The 25,251-nt window shown below is 41.7% G+C and overlaps 1 protein-coding gene across 2 annotated transcripts in view; it reads left to right on the top strand.

Annotated features, from left to right (window-relative positions):
- INVS (inversin) overlaps positions 1-25,251 on the top strand; it is a 107,161-nt gene that overhangs the window by 64,756 nt on the left and 17,154 nt on the right. For both annotated transcript variants that reach the window (XM_066627087.1, XM_066627086.1), the window contains 5 exons: positions 3,759-3,930; positions 6,910-7,065; positions 10,483-10,712; positions 13,447-13,553; positions 18,416-18,628. In XM_066627087.1, the coding sequence (XP_066483184.1) occupies positions 3,759-3,930; positions 6,910-7,065; positions 10,483-10,712; positions 13,447-13,553; positions 18,416-18,628 (878 nt within the window). The remainder of the gene's footprint in view (positions 1-3,758; positions 3,931-6,909; positions 7,066-10,482; positions 10,713-13,446; positions 13,554-18,415; positions 18,629-25,251) is intronic.

Raw genomic sequence — 25,251 nt, 5'->3', positions numbered from 1 at the left:
GTTCATGTAAAGGTTCCCCCGTTCCTTTAAGGGGCAGGGGAAGGGGAGAGGCAGGGAAGAGATTCCCCAGGATCATTTCGCTAAGGAGGGGCAAAGGGGGTGCTTTGTACTTACATTTAACTAGAAAGGACTGCTGGAGTCTGCAGGAGGTGCAGGGCTCCCCGAGGCTTGGAATGTTCAGAAAAAGCGGACACAAAGCACGTCCGTTTTGCTGGAGGTGCTTTGGCCTGCTATTACCAAACATTCTAAGCCTCAGGGAGCACTGCGTAAGGCTGTGCAGGGCTCCCCACACCTCCTACAGCCTGTTGCAGCCCTACCTTCATAACGTAAGTGAAAAGCACCCCTCTCGCCCCCCCCCATATGGATGCAATACTGGAGATTGTCACTGCCCTAGCCCCACCCTCACAAAGACTTACTGAGGGAGTAAAACTCCCTCAGAATTTGAGAAACACTACTACACATGGTTCTTGTGGTGTTCTGTGTCTTGGAAAATATCTACAGTGTGACATCCCTGTATCCATTGGATCATGTTCCTTTGGCAAGTGCAAGATTATGACAGATCCTGAAAGTGATATAACTGGATTATTCTGGCTACCAGACTCTATCCCTAAATATCCCCCTCCCTGTTTTTATTTCTGTTTGCTGTTGGCAGAGATCAAATCAGACTAGAACAGCGTTTCCCAAACTGTGGTTGCAACCTGATTTTTGGTGGGCTTTAGTCGCCTTGGTGGATGACTTGTGCCGGGGAATGGACAGGGTCACTGTGTTCCTGTTAGTCCTTCTGGACCTCTCAGCGGCCATTGACACCATTGACCATGGTGTCCTTCTGGGCCAGTTGGCCAGGTTGGGGCTTAGAGGCACTGTTTTGTGGTGGCTCCGCTCCTTGGCTGATAGATTCCCAAAGGTGGTGCTAGGGGATGCTTGTTGGGCATCCTGGCTTATTAGGTGTGAGGTGCCTCAAGGTACCATTCCATCCTTCATGCTGCTCAACATCTGCATGAAGCCCCTGGGAGAGGTCAGCCAGCAGTTTGGGGTAGGGTGCCGTCAGTATGCTGATGACACCCAGCTCTTTCCCTCCTTTCCTCCTGATTCTGAGGAGGCAGTCAAAGTCAGTTGGGAGCTGGATGTGGGTGAACAAGCTGAAATTAAATCTTGGTAAGACGGAGGTTCTCCTGGTCCAGAAGTCCACAGCTCAGGTATTGGACTATTGTCCTGCTCGGAATGGAGTTACACTCTCTCTGAAACAGCAGGTCTGCTGCTGTTCCTGGATTTCCAGGTTGCTGCTGTGGCTAGGAAAGCCTTTGTTCAACTTTAGCTGATTCACCAGCTGCAACCATGGCTACAGTAACTTATGCCCTAGTGCAGTGTTCTCCAAACTTTTCAGTACGAGGGCCACATATTTTATAAATTTTCGTGGGCTAGAAAAAAAAAACAGTTTTATAAAGGAATGAAAGAAATTTAAATGAATGAATAAGTTTTACTTGGATCTTTTTTGGAGTTAGCATGATATGATTCAGAACAAAAGAGAAATGTGACAATTATAAAGAAACAAGGGTCATGCTTAAACTGAGAAATGATATATAATAAGTAAAAATGTCAAGCAGTAGCAAATGGTCTGACAAAAAAACCACATTGCTGCGGGCTGGATGAAATCATGTGGAGGGCCAGATGTTGCCACCGGGCTGTAGTTTGGAGACTCTCTGCCCTAGTAACATCCAAATTAGATTATTGCAACGTGCTCTACGTGGGGCTGCCTCTGAAGACAGTCCAGAAACTGCTAGTAGTGCAAAACATGGCTGCCTATGTGGTTGCTGGGGCTGGTTGGTTTGACTCAGTCAGACCTCTACTTCAGCAACTACACTGGCTGCCAGTTTGTTTCCATGCTCAATTCAAAGTGCTAATTTTAACTTTTAAAGCCCTCTACAGCTCAGCTGCAGGGTATTTGAGGGACTGCCTCCTTCCATACAACCCAAAGCGTCCTCTCAGGTCATCAGAGGGGGCTCTTCTAACTGTGCCACCACTAGCAGAGGTGTGGGGGATGGTGGCAAGAAATAGTGCCTTCTCGGTGATGGTGCCCCACCTGTGAAATTCCCTCCTCCTGGAATTGAGGTCCACTCCCTCTCTTGACTCCATTTAGTGGGGTCTTAAGACCTTTTCATTCAGGGAAGCTTTTGTATGTTAACACTGGGGAGGTGGCGCTTTATTTATGAACATATTTTAATCATGATCCAAGTTTATTGTGTTTTATTGTTCTAATTGTTTTTATCATATATATCAATGTTTTAGTATTGTTTTATTGTAAGCCGCCTTGAGTGCCTTTAGCAGGGTAGAAAGGAAGGGTATAAATTCTATAAATAAATAAGTTAGCATCTTCTACCAGTATGGGCTTCACAGGTATGGAACACATGCACTCAGATGGTATGATAAGCTTGTCTAAAATTGGCTGTCAATCTTGTAGGACCAATTCTTTAAATGTATATGCAAATTCATCACTCTCACACACACACACACTTTATACAAATCAATAGCAATGGTTTGAGGTTTGACAAGACAGTTATTCCCTCTTAAAATATTATATTACTAAAATTCTATAAAAGTATTTATAAACACTATATTTACTTTTATATATAAAAATACTGTATACTAAAATACTATAAAAGTCTTTAAAAACTATGTAGAAAGAAGATTATTTCTACTTTAAAAATCGTCTCAGAGGTTGTATTTCATGGGTTGAACTATTTGTTGCTTTTACATGGAAGCATGCCTGTATTTAGCCTAAAACTGAAGGGCTGGCTAAGAAAAGGATCCACCATCTGATATCACTGATATCCTGGAAAAATGCATTTCCTCATGAAGTAGGACAGTCCTTTTATTCAATGATTACAGAGAAGGCTTTGTGTATCAGTATAGTGTGGGAAGCATGAATCTTTGGCTCAGCTTAAATAACCTCTTCACCTTTCTGACTAAGGGCTTGTGCAATCCAAAAGTTTGTTCTGTTGTACCAGTGAGGCAGCGAAGGAGACATTTGACGACTTGGTATTGTGAACATGCAAATCAAGACTAAGTAGCTTGTACATGTGTCTGTGTTGTGCTGGAGAAGAACGTATTCACTACAGGTCTTGGTACTTTGAAAGGAGAGATAAGAGAAAGGAGAACACTTTCATCATGTTTCCCCACATCAAAGCACAGCTTTGTAGAATCACAACCTAAACGCCTTTCAGTAGCACATATTCTGATGACTTCACTGCATATTAACAACTGAGTTTTGTTGCCTGCTATTCATTACAGCATTATGCAATATCCGGGGACCAATTCACACAATACTTTCCTTGTATACATAAACAATCCTGACCATCCTTGGGCATGCATTCTGAGGCAAATGTAATGTATGAACCGAGAAATCACTAATTTGGCATTGAAGCAGTTATGGTTCACATGACATATTTGTCCATGTAAATGTGTCACTTGGAGTAGCTAAGACTGTTTTCATATACAAAACAGTATTGTACAAACCTGCCCTCAGGGTGTTTTAAAAATAAAGTTATGGGAACGTGACAATATCCAAATTTGAAAAACAGTGGTTGCAACCATATTTGCTCCCATGGAAGATTGTATTATATGCATGTTTGTGTATTAAGTGATATTAAGTGATACAGAATTGAAGTGCAGTCGCAGAAGCACAAAAGATTTAAAAGCTATATAGCTTTCAAATAGTCTTAACAGTTAAATGGCTTATTCAGTGAAGATTTATGTTCTAGGAAACAGTAGAAGCATTTCTGAAGCATCCTTCTGTGAAAGATGACACAGATCTTGAGGGAAGAACATCTTTTATGTGGGCTGCTGGGAAAGGAAGCAATGATGTTATCCGGACAATGCTGAATTTAAAATTGGACATCGATATCAACATGGCAGACAAATATGGTGGTACAGGTGAGGCTATATTCTTCATGAGGTGGTTTTTATTGTTTCTAGGACCACCTGGGTCATAAAACATAATCTGCACATAAGGTTGTCTAAGTTCATTGGAGGATGGCATTGTGTAAATACACAACGAATTCTCTAAGGTACAAAGTAGGTGCTGCGCATATCATTGTGATTAACTGAAAAATCAAAATCGCTTCTGAAATTTAATGTCATGATCCCACAAAAAACACAACTTTTTGGGCTGCAGCCAAGACTTTAGACATATGGTGCACTTTGTACCACCATATTTGTCTTAAACAGCAGCTCCCTTCAAGCATCATGACAAAACCATGTTAGAAATGGAGATTCAGAAGGAGTCTAATGCTTCCTCCAGTTGACATCCTTGTGCTGAGGAAAAGACCTTGCCCCAGTTATCATGGAAGCAGAATTTGGCACCTTCCTGTTTGTTCATATGTTGTTAACCCCTCTTTTTCTGTTTTATGGTCCAATTGAGTGGCAGGCCCAGTGGTTCAGTCACCCAAAGAAAGCTGCAGCTGCCAGAAGTCCAGTGGGTGGAGGTTACTTCATCCCAACTCCCCTCTCCTCCTCCTCCTGGTTTCTAAGTCGAGGCCTGGCATGTCCATCCTTGGAGCATGGAGTATAAACGCAGCATGCTCCTTACCAGGTGCTGCATCTGGGTCATTGGGATGGAACTCTCCCCCTTTTAAGGGTCATTGGGATGCAGCATTACAATGTTCTGAAATCCTGAGCACTGGCCAGCGGACCCTGGGTAATGCCTGGTCACCCCAAAGTGGGGGACCTTGTCTCTGTCTTCACAGATGGGGTGATGTCTCATGGGGTGCCCCTGCTCTTAGACACTCCCCAGGGGATGATTCCCTTCCCCATCCTTTTCCTCTCTCCTTCTCTCTGGGGCGTTCTGCCAGACTCCTCTTTTTCCTGTAGTCTCCCATTGCATTTTTTCTCCTCCTTCCCTCTCCAATCCTTGCCATCTATTCCTCCTCACTTTCCGGTTTTCCTCCTCCTCCTCTACCATCCTCTTGGAAAGGATTTTATACCTTGGATACCATAAAACCATGGTGATTGGATGTCCAGCTGTGGCACCTGGCAATGACTTTTCCAGGCCATTTTTGTTGTGCTGTTGCTGCCACACATTTTCTCCAGCCCCACTGAGCGCCTGATGTGTGCGGGGCTATACCTATTTTACATGGATAAGAGGCAGGAAAGCTTTTTTTTTAAAAAAAAAGAAATCCTACCAGGAGCCTGCAAACCCATGAGACATTTAATGTTAAATCTATAAAAGTGCTGTTGTCATGTCTAGTTTCACTCTTTTTTGAGAAAGCAAGGTTAAATTACATAAATTACAACAGCATGGGAACATGATCCATTTGCTGTGAAATGTATAGCACATGATCCATGTAATGTACATGATCCATTTGCTGTGAAACAACTCTCCTGTTATACTAGCAGAATTTCTTGCATTTGTTTCTAGATGCACTGTTTCCATTCAACTCAAATTAAGTAGAACCACAAGACGTTTGTTGTTGTGTAGCAAAATGACACCAAGGAAAAAGAATTTTGCTCTGCTCAGAGATCAGTGTCGTAGGAGCAGCGCAGGGGCAGCTTTATAGCTTTGCCGTCACTGACTGTGTGCAGTAGAGAGGGATCTAACTGTCAGTGGAACAAAGGCTCCATTGTGACCAGCTGGCTGAAGAATCTCTTCAGTCACTGTGACTCCCTTCAAGAAAATTTGGCTTACAAGAAAATATCGAACAGAGACTTGGAAGTAAGATGCCTGCGTCAAAATGAATTATGGAGAGGCCATGCTGACATAGCAGCTCTTTTATTTAACTGTATTGTTGCAAAAACTTTGTCTGTCAACTAGTTAAGTAATTTACTGCCTACTACCTCAGGAGTCTGATGCAGAAAAATAGGATTTAGAGTGTCCTGTAGGGCCAGACCATGGAACCAATTTTTTTTTTCCTGTGGGAGGTGGCACTTTTATTAGACTTTGTTTCTACACAAACACTACCCCTGAAGTTCCATAGGGAGCATCCCTCCTCAGACTACTGGAATTCTGGTGCAAGAAGAAAGAATTAAATACCCTTTCCCACACATGATCCCAATTCTGATTCCCTCCTTCCATGGCTACATTGTGGAAGCACAAATGACATGTGTAGCACCTTCTGTGGTTTGGCTCTTGATCTGTTCTATCAGTTAGTTCAGTTTACCTGTTAATGGCATGAACATGTGTAAATCCATGAGAAGAATTTGTGTGTAAATCCAGAGAAGAATCTTAGTTACTTTTGTTGAAATTTATATTCTGAATGACGAGAGAGACAAAACCAATAGGTGCCAGAAAGATTTTCTCCTACCCCAAAATTGTTTTACCTTACAAAATGTTTCTCTAGGACTGCCTAGTGTAGTAATTGAGGGGTCTTTACTGGGTTTCTTATTATAGCTGAAGCTGCAGAGAGACAAGCATTTAGTCAAGAATAAAAGTGACAAAGAAGGAAAGTGGACTTTGTGAACTTCCCGTTGTCACTCGTGTGTTAGCACAAAGGTGAAGTGATGTGCAACCCCTGCTAACTGAGTAAGAGGCACTTTTTCAAGTGTGTGCTCCTCTTTTTTTCAGGGGCAGAGTAACTGGCCCGCCTCACCCCAGCAGTCTTTTTTAGTGGCTGTCTGCTGGTTTTCTTTTGCATCTTTTTAGATTGTGAACCCTTTTGGGACAGGGAGCCATTAGTTATTTGATTTTTCTCAGTAAACCGCTTTGTGAACTTTTTTGTTGAAAAGCGGTACATAAATACTACTACTACTACTACTACTACTAATAATAATAATAATAGTAAGTCCAAATTATTTAGGATTATTGTAACTGTTCATAAGTGTGAATTCCCTACCTTGCGGAGTGGTTTAAGTTTTACAATGTTTGCAATTCTGATTGTGGTCCTCTAATTTCAATGTACCCTTTTTGTTGTCTTTCAGCATTACATGCTGCTGCCCTTTCTGGCCATGTCAGCACTGTGCAATTGTTGCTAAAATATGACGCCCAGGTAGATGCTACTGATGTAATGAAACACACTCCTCTTTTCCGAGCCTGTGAGATGGGACATAAAGAAGTGATACAGACTCTCATTAAAGGTCAACTATGACGAATTCATAAATGTGTTCATAGAAATGTTGCTGACTTCATCTTTTGAAATGAAAAGTAATGACAGACAAGAAAAAAAGAGAATCCTAAGTCAGCCCAAGGAGAATGGTGTATCTGTCATATATCTGCACTGAACAATTACAGAAGAAAATTAGGGTTTCTACTAAGGTTTGCCTTAAGCTAATGTTGAGGGGAATTTGAAGGGTACTGTTCCTACAAAATAATCTACATTAATTTTTAAGAAAGTTAAAAGAATTACATGGCTTAGTAACTTTTTTCTGAAAGGGCACTGCACATTCCTATAGTAGACAACAGATGCTATAGCCCAACAGATGCTTTAGTTTGGAAGAATTCTCAGAAAAGGAATGTGTCCACACAAACCTCCAATGGAGGTGCATCCATTTTTTATAGTATAAAGAATTTGAGTCCTCAGTATAAACTGAAATAGAGTTCTTTCTTCTCCATGTCTTACAAAGCCTGATAAACAGTCGATGGACTAAATTTTAAACCTAAGGTGTGAAGAAATTTCTAAGTTGATTTGCTTTACAATAGATGCCCCTGATTTAATTTTAGTAGTTTTAATAAAAAGCAGTTATATCAGTTTTTTGTCCTTTGTGGTCCTTAAATGTCATGTCCCCCTACCCTGAAATGGTAGCCTCCATTCTGTTTGCTGGGGTTTCTGTTTTTAAACACACTACCTTGTCTTTGATTGTATTCAAACACCATTTTGGAATGGGCCCTACTTATCAAAGCAGTGAAGTATAGCACATTCTGGATTTCTGATTATTTACTCCTTCTGTGTATAGAGGCAAGAAGACTAGACTTGGAAATAGGAGATTTTTGCTTCTAGTTCACCTTTTTCATTCTTAGCAGACTAACAATGCTACTTTTAAAAGATAATTGTTTGCCTCACAACATTCCATTACAATCTACTCAGTTGTTCCACAGGGAAAAGCCAAAATCCTTCCAGGCCAACTGAAAGTAAGACATGGTTTTACTTTAAAGACCACAAACTAGCTAAACTTAGCCTAAAAGTAGATCAGCCACTACTACATTACTACCAATCCTTAAATCCAGGGAAGATAAATAACCTTCAGGCATTCCATTTACCCAGGGAAACAGAAACACTCAAGCCTCAGAACTCCTCCTTCCTCTGACCAAACGTTTCAGTAGAGTAACTGTGATCAACAGCAGATTTAGCTGAACCAGGAATTCCCACCAAGAATCACACCAGATTAAGACTATGTTATGAATAAAACAACATTAAATTCCTTATAATACTGATATGGGAATTATACAGGAAACAGGACAGAACATTATAAAGCCAAGTGCCTAACCTATCACAGGTTAACCTCACTTGAAAGCATAACTTCTGAGCATGTGCAGAAAACTGAAATACCGTCCTGCTAGGTCTGGCAATGGGCGGCAAGTAGACACATTAGACAAGTAGACAAAAAGGTTGGGTAAGCAGGTGTAGCACCACCACCATGCTGCTTGGAGCCCCAAAGTCAGGTACCCAGTGCCCTTACTAGGTGGCGGAGTGACCCAAGGGCAGCAGTAGTAGCAGCTCACCACCACCAACTACAGTGCACCAGAGGACAAGCCATTGAGGCAACAACTGTGGTAGCTTATCTCTCCACATATAGATTCCTGCACAGAAGCAACTGCTTTGTCAGGCAGCAAGGGAGGAGGGGAAGCATGAAGGGGCATCCCTTTAGCATCTTGTTAAGTCTGGTACACAGGACAAACCACCACCACCCCCAGCCTATTGCATGGGGCTCCTAGTGATCTCCCATTCAGAGAACAGATCAGAAGCACAGTTGCTTAGCTTCAGCATTGCTGTAACATTGCTGTAACATGCTGTACAGCATTCAGCATTGCTGTAACATTGATTCCTCGAAGATTATTCCCTGAACCCAAAGCGGTTCTACTTTTACAATCTGGAGATCTTTGTTGTTGAGTTTTGGTACTGAATTTTCTGACACCAGCCTTTCCAGAACAAATTCTTTGCTTGTTATTGAAGTGTTCAGAGGCAAAGGCTCTTATGACAAGTGGATCTTGAACCTAGTTCTATCTTAGTAATTGTGAAGGTGGGTATCTTCAATGGCTTTATTCATCCTGTACAACATCATTCAATGGGTTGTTGGAAAAATGTTTTATATTTCATATTTTGAAATGTATCGCTTATTGAAAGGACAGTTGACCAAAAAATAAGGCTTTCCTTCACATTTCATCCAAAATTAATTTCAGAGTGTGATTCTTAAAGGACTCGGAGCCCAATCCCATCCAACATTCCAGCACTGATGCAACCACAATGCAGCCCCAAGGTAAGAGAACAAATGTTACCTTGGGGAGGCCTCTGTGACTGTCCCCTACTGCAAGATGCAGTTCATGCCCCATTGGCATGGCTGCATCAGTGCTGGAAAGTTGGATATGATTGGGCTCTCAATCTCCCTGAGAGTCCCTGCGACATTAATAAGATTACAGTTTGGTGCCTGCTAGGAATTTTTGGTTAGATTTTTAAAAAATTCTGAAACCAGCTGTTTGTCAAAGGGGGTACAAATTTGCAAACCTTTTGTAAGTAGATAGGGTGTAATACTAACTAGGGCAAACATATTTGAAGGCAATGGTTGGAGCTGTGTGTGCAGAAAACTTTGGATTGTCTTGGTGCATAATTCTAATTCTGCAGTAAGAAAAACAGAATTCCATGATGTGTAAAACACTACATTTGCATAGTTTACCATTTTGCATCATTTTTTCAAGTTTTTTACCACTTCTCCAAACTTTTTTCTGGTGTTCATAAGTATAGATAGGAACAAGACCTGTACAGAGCAGTGAAGCCTCATCCCTAAGCACTGGAAATCTCATGCCTCTCGCTGCTAGCTTCTGAAAGTCAGACACTCTTGACATACTTCTGACCACCGTGGGGATTAGAAACTTTACTTTTTGCAAATGAAAGCCAAGCTTCTCAGGAAGCTGAATTCTGTGGTCAGTGCCATATTCTATACTACTACCAAACTTCTATAGAATTGTGGCAACTGTTACCCTGCACATGCCAAATCTTGTCTGATCTTGGAAGCTAAGCAGGGTCAGGCCTGGTTAGTATTGGATGGGAGACTGCCTGGGAATACCGGGTGCTGTAGGTTTATACCATAGTCTTTCGAGACTGAAGGTTGCCAACCAACCAGTCAGATTGTTATCAGTATGTATGTTTGATAGGCTAAATTATAAATATCAGATGGGAGGCTGTTGGTAAACTGAAACAGATTCAGTACAGATAACATCCATATATGTATGGACACATTTTGAAAGCCTCAGCTACTGATCTTAGCAATAATTTGTTTTTAAATCTTTATGGAGATTAATCACCCCTGAAGATGTTATTGTTGTTCTTTTTGTTGTTGCAGGGGGAGCAAGAGTTGATTTGCTTGACCAAGATGGCCACTCTCCTTTACACTGGGCAGCTCTGGGAGGAAATCCTGACGTTTGCCAAATATTGATAGAAAATAAAATCAATCCCAACGTACAGGATTATGCAGGCAGAACTCCACTGCAGTGTGCTGCCTATGGGGGCTACATTAATTGCATGGTGGTGCTTCTGGAAAACAATGCAGATCCAAACATTCAAGATAAAGAGGTGTGTATCTTAGTGTATGTTGTCTCAATATTATCAGATGAAGCACAGATTCCGTTCTGCTTGATGGACTTTTTGCCCATAACATTGACTTGGTTCTAATGTCAGGTTGAATTAAACCAAGGTTTTGCATGACATCCCAAACCTTATGTTCCCACGGGAGGAGAGGAAGAATTCTACTTCAATAGCACCTAAATTTTGATAGATATCCTTATGCATAATTTATTCTACAAGTATTGCTGTTTTGCGTAATTTATTTGGGTTTTGCTAGTTATAGGAGGGACAAAGACACTGAAGTCCTGTCCTGAACTACTAGAAATCTCTTGGCTTCTGGCATTTTAGCAAGCATTACCCATTATCTTTCAGTCTTATCCAGTGCTTTTTTTGTGGAAAGAAAGGTGCAGGAACTTGTTAATCTTTTATTTATTTATTTATTTATTTATTTATTTATTTATTTATTTATTTTTAAAACCATTTTTTATTGGAGAAATAAAATATTTTTATGTGCTTCCCCCCTAAAGATGAACTTACTTCTGAGTAGACATGCATAGGATTGGGCTGTCAATCTCCACATCCCCTTCCCCCTAGCTACGTTTTCTACACAAGGGGAAAAATACTGTACAGGTGCACTTGTAGCATGTAGTATGTAGTGTGGCACTACTTCGAGGAGAGGAAGCAGTGAATGGATTCCAAAAAATGGCTTACATGAGTTCCATGTAGTAAAATTACTCTAAGCAACTGTGGGAGTAAGAACAAAAAAGGAATTCTTACATGAGAGGGGTCCTTAGGTGCACATAGAAACAGCTACATTTGCAAACAAGCGATTAAATATGGTTTAATTCAGTTATCAGAATACTCTGTGTCTTTGGGAAGGCGCTTGGCATGCAATTGTATGTTCTCTGCTGCCCTGAGCAGCTGCTGTACATTGCTGGAGAGGAGCTGCAAACGCTGGCTGGCGGAGGGCATGCTTGTGGGGGAAGGACGAGGAAGATCTCTGGCAAGGCTGGACAGCATGTTGTACACACGTAGAATCCCTTTTCACCTCCCCTTAGCAGATATATATCTCTGCCAGGATTAAGAGCCAAATCCTAAGTATGTCTACTCTGAAGTAAGTCTCATTCTAGTCAATGGAGCTTACTCCCAGGAAAGTGCCTAGGATTGCAGCCTAAGAGCCCAATCCTATGCATGTCTACTCAGAAGTCCACTTTAGTGAATGGGTCTTACTGTGGATGGCAGCCTTAGAGTCCAATCCTGTGCCTGTCTATTCTGCCTCTGTTTTGCTCCCTGCCCTCCTGGAATGCCTCCGAAGGGGAGGGGCCCCTGCAAAAAGGTGCCGGAACTCCGTCCCCCCGCGTTCCATTAGAAAAAAAGCCCTGGTTATCTATATAGCCATAATGGCTAGAAACTTGCTTTTTAAAACACGAAATCTGAGATTCTCAAGAACCTGATTTCTCTGTCCACCACTACATTCTGTGCTATTTCTGTGCTCCCACAAAATCATAACATATGCACCCTGAGGTAATCTTTGAGAGGCAGTATCAAATTGAGATCCCATCCCATTTTCATGTTTGCTCATATGTTTGATATGTGATTTGTAATCTTTCATGAACTAAGGGCTCAAGCCTTGGCTGACCCAGAGCATTCAGTGCCACTGATGCAGCGTCTGCTGTATGCTGTGGGCTGACTGGGGACCAGACAGCCCTGGAGAGGTACCATAGATACTCACCTATAAGTTGGGGGTAAAACTGAAGGATGTGTGAAATTGTTTGAAAATGACTTACTATGAAGTGTTCTGAGGCAGCAGCAAAAAGCCTAAAAGGAGCTATTTTACTTTCTCCAAACAGGAAGGGAGAGGCGGGTGCTTATGGGAGTTGTAGGCTTTGAGAGGAGTACAGTGCTGCATTTTCATTGCAGCAGCTCTCAAACAGACTACAATTCCCATAAGTACCTAATCTTCCATTTAGAGAAGTAGCTAAAACGGCTACTTTTTTGTTGCTGCCTCTGATTAATTACTGGTAAGTAAAATTACTCCTTTTTTCTTCACCCCCCCCCCTTATCCTGCTTCTCAGTCCATTCCCACCCCCACCTCACCAGGCAGCTGCTCTTAGAAGCTTTATGAATTGTATTAACCTGTGTTTAAGTTGACCCATGCTTTCAGGGTCAATTTTTAGGCATGAATTTTTTAACTTATACACAGGTATCTACAGTAGGTAAAGGCATTTTTTTTACTTGCTTCCCCATAAGCTGCCAGATCCCCAATGGGCCTTGTCATACCTATGCCAGATCTTTGACTGACTGAAGAGTCTCTGAGGGCAGGTCGGGGCCAAGAACTACTCTGTCCCTCCCCTGGCCCAGTGTGGTCACCACCAAATCTGCCCCCAAACCACCCACACCCTGACCTACCTACTCCAGTGGAGGTTCTGCTGCCCACCACTGCTGGTACTATTAGTGAACCACAGAGTGGCTACAGCTCCAGTAGCCCCAGTTTTATATTGGTGGTGGATTGCAAGATCTGCTTGTGAGAAACCTGGATAGGATTGGGTTGCTGGACTGCAGTCCTATATGCACTTGCCTGAGAGTGTGTTCCATTGTAACTCTTATAATTATTTCCATTTCTGTATTAATAACCAGGATATTATGATCTGAATGATCATTGTAGCCCTGCAGACTGATCATTTTAGTATTAGCACTGGAATTTCATTATTCTGTTTACTTCTGTCTGTCCCACTGATTATAGGGAAGGACAGCATTACATTGGTTATGTAACAACGGCTACCTTGATGCTATAAAGTTGCTGCTTGGATTTGGTGCCTTTCCTAATCATATGGAAAACAATGAAGAAAGGTATAGTTTATTAATGTTTTCTGTGCTATCTTCATGTGCTTTCCTCTTGTCTGGTTGTTAGATATGAGCTGGTGTAGTATGGCATCGACCTGACTAGAAAGTCACTGATTCTGTTGTTCATCTCTGTCATGAATTAACCTTAGACAAGTTACTCTTTCAGCCTCAGCCTTCTCTGTCTGCAGTATGGGGATGATAATACTGATCTACCTTACAGAGTTATTGTAAGGATTGCAAGAAGATAATACACATGAGTGGGCCCTCAGTACCTGTAGGGGATCTTTTCCCGGACCTCCCATGGGTACCAATTTCCACGGATAATCAAATCCAAAGGTAGGGCCTCAAGGACCTCTTGGACACAACTGCAAGTGTCTTCTGGATGCCTCTTAGAGGCCCTCTGAGGCCCTGGGAGGTCATGTCTGGGAGATCTTCCAGTCATGTCTGTGAGATCTTTGAGGCCCTCCAGCTGCAGGGTTGGCACCCGCATTAAGTCAAATCCATAGGTGCCAAACTCACTGATAAGGAGGGCCTACTGTACAAATGTTTCGTAATAATAGTAGATTTAGGACTGCAATGTTTACTATATTAATAGATGAGTCAAAAATATTTTAATCAACTGAAAAGGTTCCTCAGATTCATCAGGCAACAAATTTAATGAATACCTATAAAAGCTTCAGGTGGCAATAATGATCTTAAGGAAGCATTCCATCCTATGTGAGAGAGAGAAGGGGGAATCTTCCTCTGAGGAAGAGGAGGGATGCATCATTTATAAATAAGTGTTTTTATTTAGAACAATCATATGTGAATATAAAATTGTCACATGCAAATCTAGGCAGATTTAGGGCCCAATCGTAACCCCTCTCAGCGCTGGCACTGAACTCCAGCGCCAGCCCTGAGTGTTGCAAATGTGCCGTAAGGCACATCTGTGGCACCTGGTGAGGAGGGTTTGCAGGTGCTAGTCCTCAGCTTCGCATGGATGGCCGGGTCAGCGCTCCTCCCAGCACCAGCTGGCAGTAAGTCTTCTTGGCGCAGAGGGGGAAGCAGGGAGTGGGCAGAACAGGGAAGGAGGAGGATCAGGCCTGGGAGGGGGGCAGAGATAGTAGAAGGCTGTATCCTAACCTCCCTCCCAACCTGGGCAGCCTAACACGAGCTTCTTTGGGTCTGTCCCGTCTCAAAAGCATTGGCACCGCAGCTGCGTTACCCAGGGTAAGGGAGCAAACATTCCCTTACCCCAAGGAGATTCTCGGTGCTAGCCTGACACGCATTTTATCCAGTGGTAGCCATTTTGGCCCCACTGGAGCCCTAGGTTAGGATTGGGTTGTAAATCAATTACAACATATGACTACATCTCAATTAATATGTGTTTAATCTGGCAACAGCCCAGATCAGTATGATTGTATGAATCTTCATACATTTCAGGTTATGCAAAATGGGGGAATTGGCTTTCTGCCTGTTTTCCCCAGCTACAGAACATGATGCCACTTTGCTCACCATTGTAAAGGGTCCCCTTTCCTCAAGAATAGCTCTTTAGTTTGTAGGGGATTAAATTAGTAATGCAGGGGTGGCCGGAATGGAGCCTTTTTTTAAAAGATTGTGAGCCCTTTTGGGTTTGAGAATTATTTTCCATTTATTTTGCTATGTCTACCACTTTTTGTTAGCCACTTTGGATGCCCTTCGGGGAGAAAGTTGGAATATAAATCTAATAAATAAATTAAAAATAAATATTAGCCAATGATAATATTTATAAACAGGTGCAAATGTGTCTCCCAGAAAAGAGTTGTCTTGGATCTTGACATTCAGATATCTGGATTTAGATTCCTATTGACATTTCGGTTCCAGACACTCTGATCTTCCTATCATCCAGTCACCATGTGGCAAGTCCAATTTGGCTGACTTTATCTCTTCTCTTCTATCTTTTGCTGTATTGCATCTTTGCTGGTTACCATCAAGAGGAACTTTAATTTGACCATCTTGTGCACTGACACTAACAGCTGAAATTGAAGTATCATATATGGATTGGTTTTGTCTGTTTCATGTAATTTTAAGCCTGTAGACATCTTTGCCTGGCGTGACTGTTCCATGTTTTTATGAATGTATTGGCTGTATACTGACTGTAGTCGCTGAAATTCAACTTACCTGGCAAAATTATCCAAATGGATGCAAGATGCAGCTTTTGTAAAACATTTATAAGGCTGTCTTTATTCAACTGATCAAGACAGCAAAAAAAAAAAAAGGCAGATCAATATTAACTAAAATTAAAGGCTCAGACAAAAAGATTCATAGCCAAAGAGACTTAACTTTAAACACTTTATTTGGGTTCATATGTATTGTTCAACACCGGCTGATAGGTGAGCAGTCTGATCTGGATCAAGACTGCAATAAGGAGGAAATGTAATTCTTCACCCCCCAGTGGTCACAATTTGGATTTGGTCCCTCAGCTGCTCTTTTCTTTGGGAAGAGTAATTTCCATTGTCCTTTCTTGGCAAATAGTTGCGAATCCCACTCCAGATCAAGGCCATGACAAGGACAAAGAATTAAGTATCTCGTCCATACTGTGGTCCAATCTGGATTAAAGAGTCCCCTCAACAGCTATTTAACAACATCAAAAACCACCAAACATGCAGAGCCAAATAATGTATCTAAAGATGTTTGGTTTGATCTCAGACTGATATCTAAAAGATTATGATGGCACCACGAAGGAGGTCCCATATTTGGGGAGTCACCACAGAGGAGGTCCTGCCTTTGGTAGCCTCTCTCTAAAGATGGGGATACCAATGGAAGAGCTTCTGATTTAATATATTGGCAAACAAGCAGGCTTATATAGGAAAAGATAGACCAGCAGATTCCCTGATTTCAGATCAGGTTCTAAACTGGATGCCAGTGAAGTTCTTTAAATACTGGTGAAGTATATTCCCCTCAATGCTGCTGCCAAGAAGCAGAGCTTGAGACCTGAGACAGAGCATCATCAGCTCAGTAAGGAAGCTCTATCCCTGTAGAGACAGAGCAGCCCAATGCTATGCATGTCTACTTGGAAGTAACTGAATTCAATGTGTGACTCAGATAAATGTGTATAGGACTGCAACCTACAATGTTCTACATCTGGCTCCCAAGCATGAACTTGGCAACCTATTTTAAGAGTGGGATCTTTTCCTAGGTGTGTAATGAGTCTTGGCTAAAAGAGTGACACCAAAAAGAGCCAATATTGGAGGTATGTGTGGAAAGAAAGTGAGGGCATCAGGCTCTTTGAGGGGTTTAGTGGTTCAATATTGATCCTCTGGTGAGAGGAGCGGGTTGGTGGATTGTGTCTAGGTAAGAGCTGGATTTGTGTGCCCATAGGTAAGAGTGATTGGCACCCTACATTGAAAAGCAGAATGAAGAATTGTTAAATAGCTGCTGTTTTGGTCTGTAGTGACCAGGGGAGGGAGTTAGAATATTCCATGGTAGTACTGATTTGTTGAATAGAAGCTGCCTCCTGTACCAGTTAAAATAATCTTATCTGCATTTTTGGTTTTTGTGCCTCATTCTTAAGGTTCTTTATAGTCTGGCTTTGTTAAAATTTCAAATTTTTAAGGAGAATGTATCAAAGTGTATGTTTTTCTTATGGGATATAAGTATTCTTAGTGAGTCCTTTTACCAAACTACTAGCACCATTCGTTGAAATATCAAATCCTTCTCTTACCTGAATTTTGGTGTGTAGGAAGCTGTGGTATAGATTATCCCAAGAGTCGTGTTGCCCAATTGTCTCCTTATAGGTGAACACATTCCTTACTGCCAATTGAAGTACATTTCTGTATTTATAAAACTAGATTTGATAACACAGAGAGTTTGGAAACTGGGGTAAGTTCTTGTGGGGGAGGGGCAAAGGCAGTGATGCAATCACCACAATAGAGTCACTGTTGGGGACAAAAGGGATTTTTTGAGGCATATCCCTAACAGCGCCAGCCCTGTGGATGGTGTGGGGAGCCAGCGGACCCCTCTGTAGGGCTCCACAAGCCTCCAAAAAGCTAAAAATACCTATCGTGACCCACTTCCAGATATGGGTGCTTTTTTTTTTTTTGGTGATACCTTTTCCCAAAATTTCTTGATTAAAATAGCAAATTGTGGTGTTCTGTTTTCATCCAAATTCTTATTCAAAATTGTACAAACAATGCAATAAAGCACAATTAGCATTTTTGCTGTTGACTCTGTATCATTTTATATCATTACTAGACATATATACATGCATATTCATTGTTTTTCCAAGCTTTTCAAAATGTAGTACCACACAGACAAGCAGAATTTTGGTTTTTTTTTTAATTACATTGTTCCCCTTTGCATACCAGAAGGCATAAAATGAGCAAAAAAGCTCAGACAGTGATCAGGACAAGGTACAGTACAATACAGAAAAAATAAAATCAGAGAAAGGCTTCACTGAGGCTTGCTTGGTTTTCCAATCTTCTCAAAGGTGCAGCACTACACAGACAAGCCCCAGTAAAGGCACTTACAGAGAGTGGAGATCCAGATCCAAGCACATTCACCTGATCACAGATCACATACAGATCACAGTTTAGATCAACACCGTAGGTCCTGAACTCACAGACCTGCCCACCTGTCCAGGAAGGGATCCCCCGCGGATACCAAGGCACCAGCTGTATTCTTGCCAAAGAAAACAAGAACTTTACTGCACCAGCTATTTTCCTTTCTTCCTGATGGTTGCTTTTCCTTACTCTGCACTTCCCAAGTACAAGCAATACTAAGTTCACAATAATTTTGATATATAGTACATATTATGGTATTTCAAATCTTACAGAGGAGCAGATGCATCATTTGAGAAACAATTTCAAGCATTTAATTTTCTCTTTTTCACCAGTATTTTGTTCTTCTAGGTACACCCCACTTGATTATGCCTTGCTTGGAGCTCACCATGAAGTAATACAATTTATGCTGGAGCATGGGGCATTATCCATAGCTGCCATACAGGACATTGCCGCTGTCAAAATTCAAGCAGTCTATAAAGGATACAAAGTTAGAAAAGCTTTCCAAGATAGGAAAAATCTTCTAATGAAGCATGAACAGCTGAGGAAAGATGCTGCTGCCAAGTAAGTCTGAAAAGTGCATGTATGCTCGCAGAAAGCAAATTTAAAACTTGTTCAGCGCTCTCCTAGCTAACAGAATCTGTTATGTCCAGTTTTATTCTGCCTGTAAGCAATACATGTGTGTTTTCCATACATTGAATTATAGATTATGCTATATATGCCAGTTCTGAAGGTTTTGTCACTATAGCATGGCTGAGATGCAAATGTACAGGCAGGGCTTTACAGCTAGTTCCAAATTAATCTGTAAATGGCTCTTGCTGAATTCTGTGGGAAACAAGCTGCCAGTTCTCCTTCAAAGGGAAAAGTAAAACACTGTGCTTTGGAACCACTTTGTAATGGGGCAGAACCTGCCTGACACTAGATGGCCTGGCCTTGATTGACATATTTGCAGGGAATGCAGTAGATAAGCCCATCACGCCTTCCGTACCTGCACATGTGCACAGGTATTTTGCCAGTACAAAATAATTAGAGCAGTGGTTCTCAAACTTTTCAGTGCTGGGATCCACTTTTTAGAATGACAATCTGTCCGGGACTTTCTGGGAGTGATGTCATTGATCTGGAAGTGATGCCATGGCCAGAAGTGACATCATGAAGCAAGGAGTGCTTTCCTGAGAATGCAGCAAGCGCTGAAATGGCCCATGGCAAGCACTGGCCTTGTGCCATTTTCCCTAGTTAGGTGGGCTATAAATTATTAAATAAGTTAAAATAATTATAAATAACTAAAGTGAAACAAATAAATAAGGAGAGATGAGATGGGGAAACCAGCCCTGTTCCACCAAGTGAATTCTCTCTGTAGCCTGCCTGCAATAATCTCAAGCCCCTCCCCCCAATCAGTAACATTTTCAGCCCTACCCAATGCACGTTCAATTTAAGTTCTTATCTTTACACCAAATCACCAATTCAGTGTGATTTGGGAGGAAACTACAGGTGACTGCCGCTTTGCGACACTCCGACCAGCAATGGGCCGCATATGCAATGCCACCACTGGTCCTTGCACACACACACACCCCTGAAACCAAGGGGAGCTCTGCTCCCCTTGCCTCTGGAGGCTTTTCTGAGCCTTGGAGAGGCAGTTCGTGTCTGCGCATTGCCTCTACAAAGTGCCGAATACCTGAATCACGTGAGAGAGTCTCTCTTGTGGAATTCTGGCATTCTGAGCCGCAGAGAGGCAGCGTGCAGATGCGCGCTGCCTCTCTGAGACTCACCCTCCAGATGCGAGGAGAGCACAGCCTCCCTTGTCTTCAGAGGCTTCATTTAGCGTCAAGCCTCGCTTGGCCACAGTGGTGCTGGTCCTTTTCCATGTAGCTAAGTGACACACTTGGGACCATTCTGGTAGCCTTACCCTTTGCCTGACCTTCTACAGGAACCAAGGCATGTTTGCTTACTAGTAAGTAAACATTAACATGTAGCTTAGTTTCGCTTTCCATAGGACTCAATTCATTCCTTAGCTTGGAGGGCGGGACTTCCTTCTTGCATTTTTGGGGGGACTGCTTTCATCGGATCGGGACCATTCTGGTGGTGTTGGATTCCTCTCAGCCTGTCCTTTGCAATGTACCAAGGTGGGGTCATTTACTCATGAGTAAATGTGCCGTGTGACTCAGTTTCTCTTTTCATCAGGTTCAATGCATTTCCTAGTCTGCTATCAGCTTGTCGGTTGCAGCTTCGTGACCCACCAACAATCAGGTCACAACCCACCAACTGGGTTGGAACCCACAGTTTAAGAAACCCTGAATTAGAGTCTAATTCAGGGTTTCTCAAACCTTGGATTGTGACCCACTTGGTGGGTTGAAACCTGATTGTTGTTGGATCATGAGGCTGCAACTATCAGCTAATTTTAGAGAATAGTTGCTGCACATAGAAGTTTCTTTTCAACCTCTGTCTTGCTAAGAGCTCTTGTTTCCATGAATAGCAGTGTTCCTTTCAAGATTAGTAAGATCAGAGTACAGTCTATCTGACTGTACTCCTACTTATTGTAGGAGTAAGTCTTACTGAACACAGTGAGCTTACTTTTGAGTAAAATAATACTGATTTCAAACACTTCAGGCCATGAAATATTCCCTTGTGCTGCTATGATGTCTGCCTTCTTCTGTCCAGAGATCTTCAGAGAACCATTTTTTACATTTAGCAAATACAGTTGCCACCTTCTATCTTCATCTAACAGCCACACATTTATCCATGCAAAATATATACACTCAAGGGGCACCTAAGCATTTAACAGAAAATACATTTTATCATATGAGTATTGAGGAGAGTGAACAGCTACTGGTACTAAATTACTTACATCTGTATCAGTAAGGATAGTAAAATGGCAATTAAGTGATGGGCTCAGTTTTGAAAGAGGTTCTTGTGGCACAGAGTGGTAGGCTGCAGTACTACAACCGAGAACTCTCCCTACAACCTGAGTTCGATCCCATCAGAAGCTGGGATCTCAGGTAGCCAGCTGGAGGTCGACTCAGCCGTCTATCCTTCCTAGGTTGGCAAAATAAGTACCCAACTTGCTGGGGGAAAGGTAATATGGCTAGGGAAGGCAATGGCAAACCACCCTGCTTATAGCCTGCAATGAAAGCGTTGCAAAAGCAGCGATACCCCAAGGGTCAGTCATGACTCAGTGCTTGCACAGGGGACCTTTCCTTTCCTTTTCAGTTTTTTCCACATTGAATGTTAATCAACCTGGTTGTGATCTTACCAAGTTTTTACTTGCTTAGTGCATTACAAGCAGGTTTCAGAAGCACCTGCACTGGGTCATGGACAGGAAGTCCAAAAATCTCATCAGAATAATTTTGGTGAGATGAAACAGATAAATGTTGAAAATGTTCTAAGGGTTGTCTGGTTCTGATGAAGTCTCAAAAGAGCAATACAGGTTGTGCCTCATTATCCACTGGGGTTCAATTTTGGAATCCTCAGAGGATAAAAAAAAATCAGTGGATAAATAGCTTTAAAGACCTACTTCCAGGTTCCTTGCTCCTCCATTGTCACCCAAGAATGCATTGGTCTAGATCAGTGTTTCTCAAACTGTGTCGAGACCCACTAGGTGAGTTGTGAGCCAGTTTCAGATGGGTCCCCATTCATTTCAATATTTTATTTTTAGTATATTAGACTTGATGCTACCATGGTATGCAACTGCATTTGGGGAAATGTTGCCGACCTGTACTTTTAACAAGCTACTAGGTATATTCTTTTAACAATTATAGTAAATGGGACTTACTCTTGGGTAAGTGTGGGTAGGATTGCAGCCTAGGATGGTTAAAAATTTTCCTGCTCAATGATGTCACTTTCAGTCATGACATCATTTCCGGTGGGTCCCAACAGATTCTCATTCTAAAAAGTGGATCCAGGTGCTAAATGTGTGACAACAACTGGTATAGATGCTATACCACATTCAGCCACTAGACGGAGTGAATAATGGAATCTAGTGGAATGAACTTTTTTAACAGCACAAATGTAGGAAAATGGATTTTGATGCTTTTTTCCTTGTTACAAGGTGGACCTCTGTATCAGTCGTGAGTCAAATAATTGAATACCAAATCAGTGGATACCAAGGTCCCACCTGTATTCAGATAGATTACTCTTGAAATACATAATAACTGTATTACATAGCAACTGTCTCTGATCAATGTACCTTGGACTGATCATTCTCAATTAGATGTAAACTTTGTAAATTTACTGTAGAGAGAGGAAGTTTTATTTTATCATGGATTCTGTGTTATGAAAGAACATACAGGGTACTAGGCAATTCCAGTTAATTTTTCATCATTAAACATGAAAAACATGTTTCATTAAACATGAAAAACATGTTTTTCATCATTATCTGTTAAAATCACTTTAGAGGCCATTTTAATGTATATTACATAGCCAGGGATGCTGCTGCTTAATTCATTGACAATAACAAAAACAAAGGAGAAAAAATTAAAATAAAAAGCAAGTGGAGTGTATAGACATATCAGATTGTCACTTATAACAAATTGCATTTATGATCTGTCATAAACCAGAAGGGATATTATTGTCACCATTCTGTGTGTCCATCTGTGCATTCTACCGTTAAACTTGGCCAGTGTGCTATTCATAGTTCTGTACAGCCAAGTAATATTTCTTATGGCTTGATAAAACTTGCTTTCCAAATTAACTATATTTATTTATGGTAGATAAATAAATATGGTAGTAGCATGCTAGATGGTACTAGCATGGTAGTAATGTTTCAACTTTTAAATAAAACACATCACTGTATAGTTCTGGATTCATTATAAAGGGTAGGAACAGGAAGGGGGAAAAGACAGCAAGTGTTAAATTAAAAACAATAATGGAAAATTTAGAGTCTAATCCTAACCCCCTCCCCACTGATGCAGCTGCACCAAAAAGGAGCATACTTTATCCAGTGAGGAGGGTGGATCAGTAGGCTCTGTAGCTGCCGCGAGTCCAAGGAAAAGAAAGGGCAGAGAGTCTTCGAAAAGAGAAGAGTTAAAAGAGATTGTTAAAAAATTTTGCTGCTTGATGGTGTCACTTCCGGTCATGACATCACTTGTAGTAGGTTCTGACAAATCCTCATTCTAAAAAGTGGGTCCCGGTGCTAAATGTGTGAGAACCACTGGGCTAAAGAGTAAAGAAGCTGTGTTTATTCTCTTCTGCCAAATCACTGTATTGTGAGAAAGAATAATTTAATAAAGATGTAGACAGTGGGGTTCTACTGGTGAGTGCAATGATGATATAATTTTCAGGGTAAAAGAGAATGAAAATATTAGCAATAGTTCATATTTCCTAGGAGTCAGTGCCTGTTGGCTCAGCACTGGGTACCCTCTGGACCAATTGTTACAACATAAATCTATGCTGTAAAACAGACTGTTCTGGGACTAGCATACAAACATCTACCACCTGATCCTCCTCTCACCATGTGGTTACTAAATGTTCATAACATGAGATCAGCCTCCTATTGGCTTATTTTGGGCCATTTGAATGTATTCCTTGTCAATGGCAAAGAACAGTAGCAGGTTGGGAAAGTGCTATAGAATAATAAAATACATCTGATACTGCAGGTGAAGTTAATTTAAGGGTAACTCACTCAGAGATTTTTTCCTCCTTATTTTAGTACATAGCTGATTAGTATTAGTATTAAGCTTTAGTTGGAGCGTCCTCTCCAGTGCGCAAAGCCTGGGTAAAGAAGGTATGGAGGATAGGCTGTTACCCATGCAGCAAATCCCCCCTCTCCATGTCGCTAGAATGGTCCAATGGAAAGGCAGAAGCCAATACGGTTGGCTCCAGTGGCATCGCAGAAGTTGCCAGAGCGTGACTGTGTACAGCCACGAACTGCCTGATGGTCATGTCGTGAGAATGGATGATGGCCGGATCCCAAAGGATCTCCTCTATGGAGAACTCATGCAAGGAAAGCGCCCTACAGGTAGACCACAGCTGCGATAGAAGGACATCTGCAAGAGGGATCTGAAGGCCTTAGGAGTGGACCTCAACAAGTGGGAAACCCTGGCCTCTGAGCGGCCCGCTTGGAGGCAGGCTGTGCAGCATGGCCTTTCCCAGTTTGAAGAGACACTTGGCCAACAGACTGAGGCAAAGAGGCAAAGAAGGAAGGCCCGTAGCCAGGGAGACACACCAGGGACAGACTACATTTGATCCCACTGTGGAAGGGATTGTCACTCCCGAATTGGCCTTTTCAGCCACACTAGACGCTGTTCCAGAACCACCATTCAGAGCGCGATACCATAGTCTTTCAAGACTGAAGGTTGCCAACAACAATAAGCTTTAGTATTAAGGAGCCTAAGAAAGAAGTTGGGTATTCAAGCAACTTCCCTGCCTTCTCAGCCCCTGTCTTTGAATCACCAACCAGATTTTTTAGAAGTTATTGCCTTTTAATGGTCTTCTGAGAGAGCTTCTGATGAGACTCAAAGCTCAAATTGACCCATTATTAGAATATATTTTTCTTTCATCTTTTTTAAACAAAATCTATTTTATTGTAACAAAAACTCCCATTTTGTGATCTTAGTAGTATATTATGTACCTCACCAGATGATAACCTTAACATAGATATGTGAATTAGTGCCCATATGTCTGGTTACAAACCAGAGTGAAGAGTGTCTATAATTGAAAATTTCTCAAGCAGGAGTTGTACAATTGCTTCACCATATGTGAGCAGGGATGAGAGAAGACAGCTAATGATACTCGTACATTAGTTTATACCATGAGGGTGGGGGCATAAGATGTGATATGTTCAGAACTGCAGCAGAGACAAAGTTCTAAAGCCTTCCTACCTCCTTGCCATGGTTTCGTCCTATCCCTGTATACCACTGTAATATGGATTTCAGTCAGCCAGAGCTTTGGAGCCTTCTCTGAAAGCAGTGCCCTACTTCATGCACATAACTAAGATAAATGTTAGCTATAAACTGCAGTATAAAATGTACATAACCTGAAGGTGGACAATCATGAAAAGTTACGTAAGCATTGAGGAAATGACATTATGTTGTAGAGATAGGCAACTGGTGGCCTCAGTGCTCAGTCCAGCTCTTCTGGTCCAACTGAGAGCCAGGATGGTGTAGTGATTTGCAAGCTGTACTTAGACCTGGAGGATTCAGGTGCAGGATTTTTGAATATGATCAAATATTATTTTTATGCTCCAGTTATTAAAA

This window comes from Tiliqua scincoides, chromosome 5 (genome assembly GCF_035046505.1).
Source record: "Tiliqua scincoides isolate rTilSci1 chromosome 5, rTilSci1.hap2, whole genome shotgun sequence".
Taxonomy (NCBI): domain Eukaryota; kingdom Metazoa; phylum Chordata; class Lepidosauria; order Squamata; family Scincidae; genus Tiliqua; species Tiliqua scincoides.
This window is presented reverse-complemented; position numbering and strand designations above follow the sequence as displayed.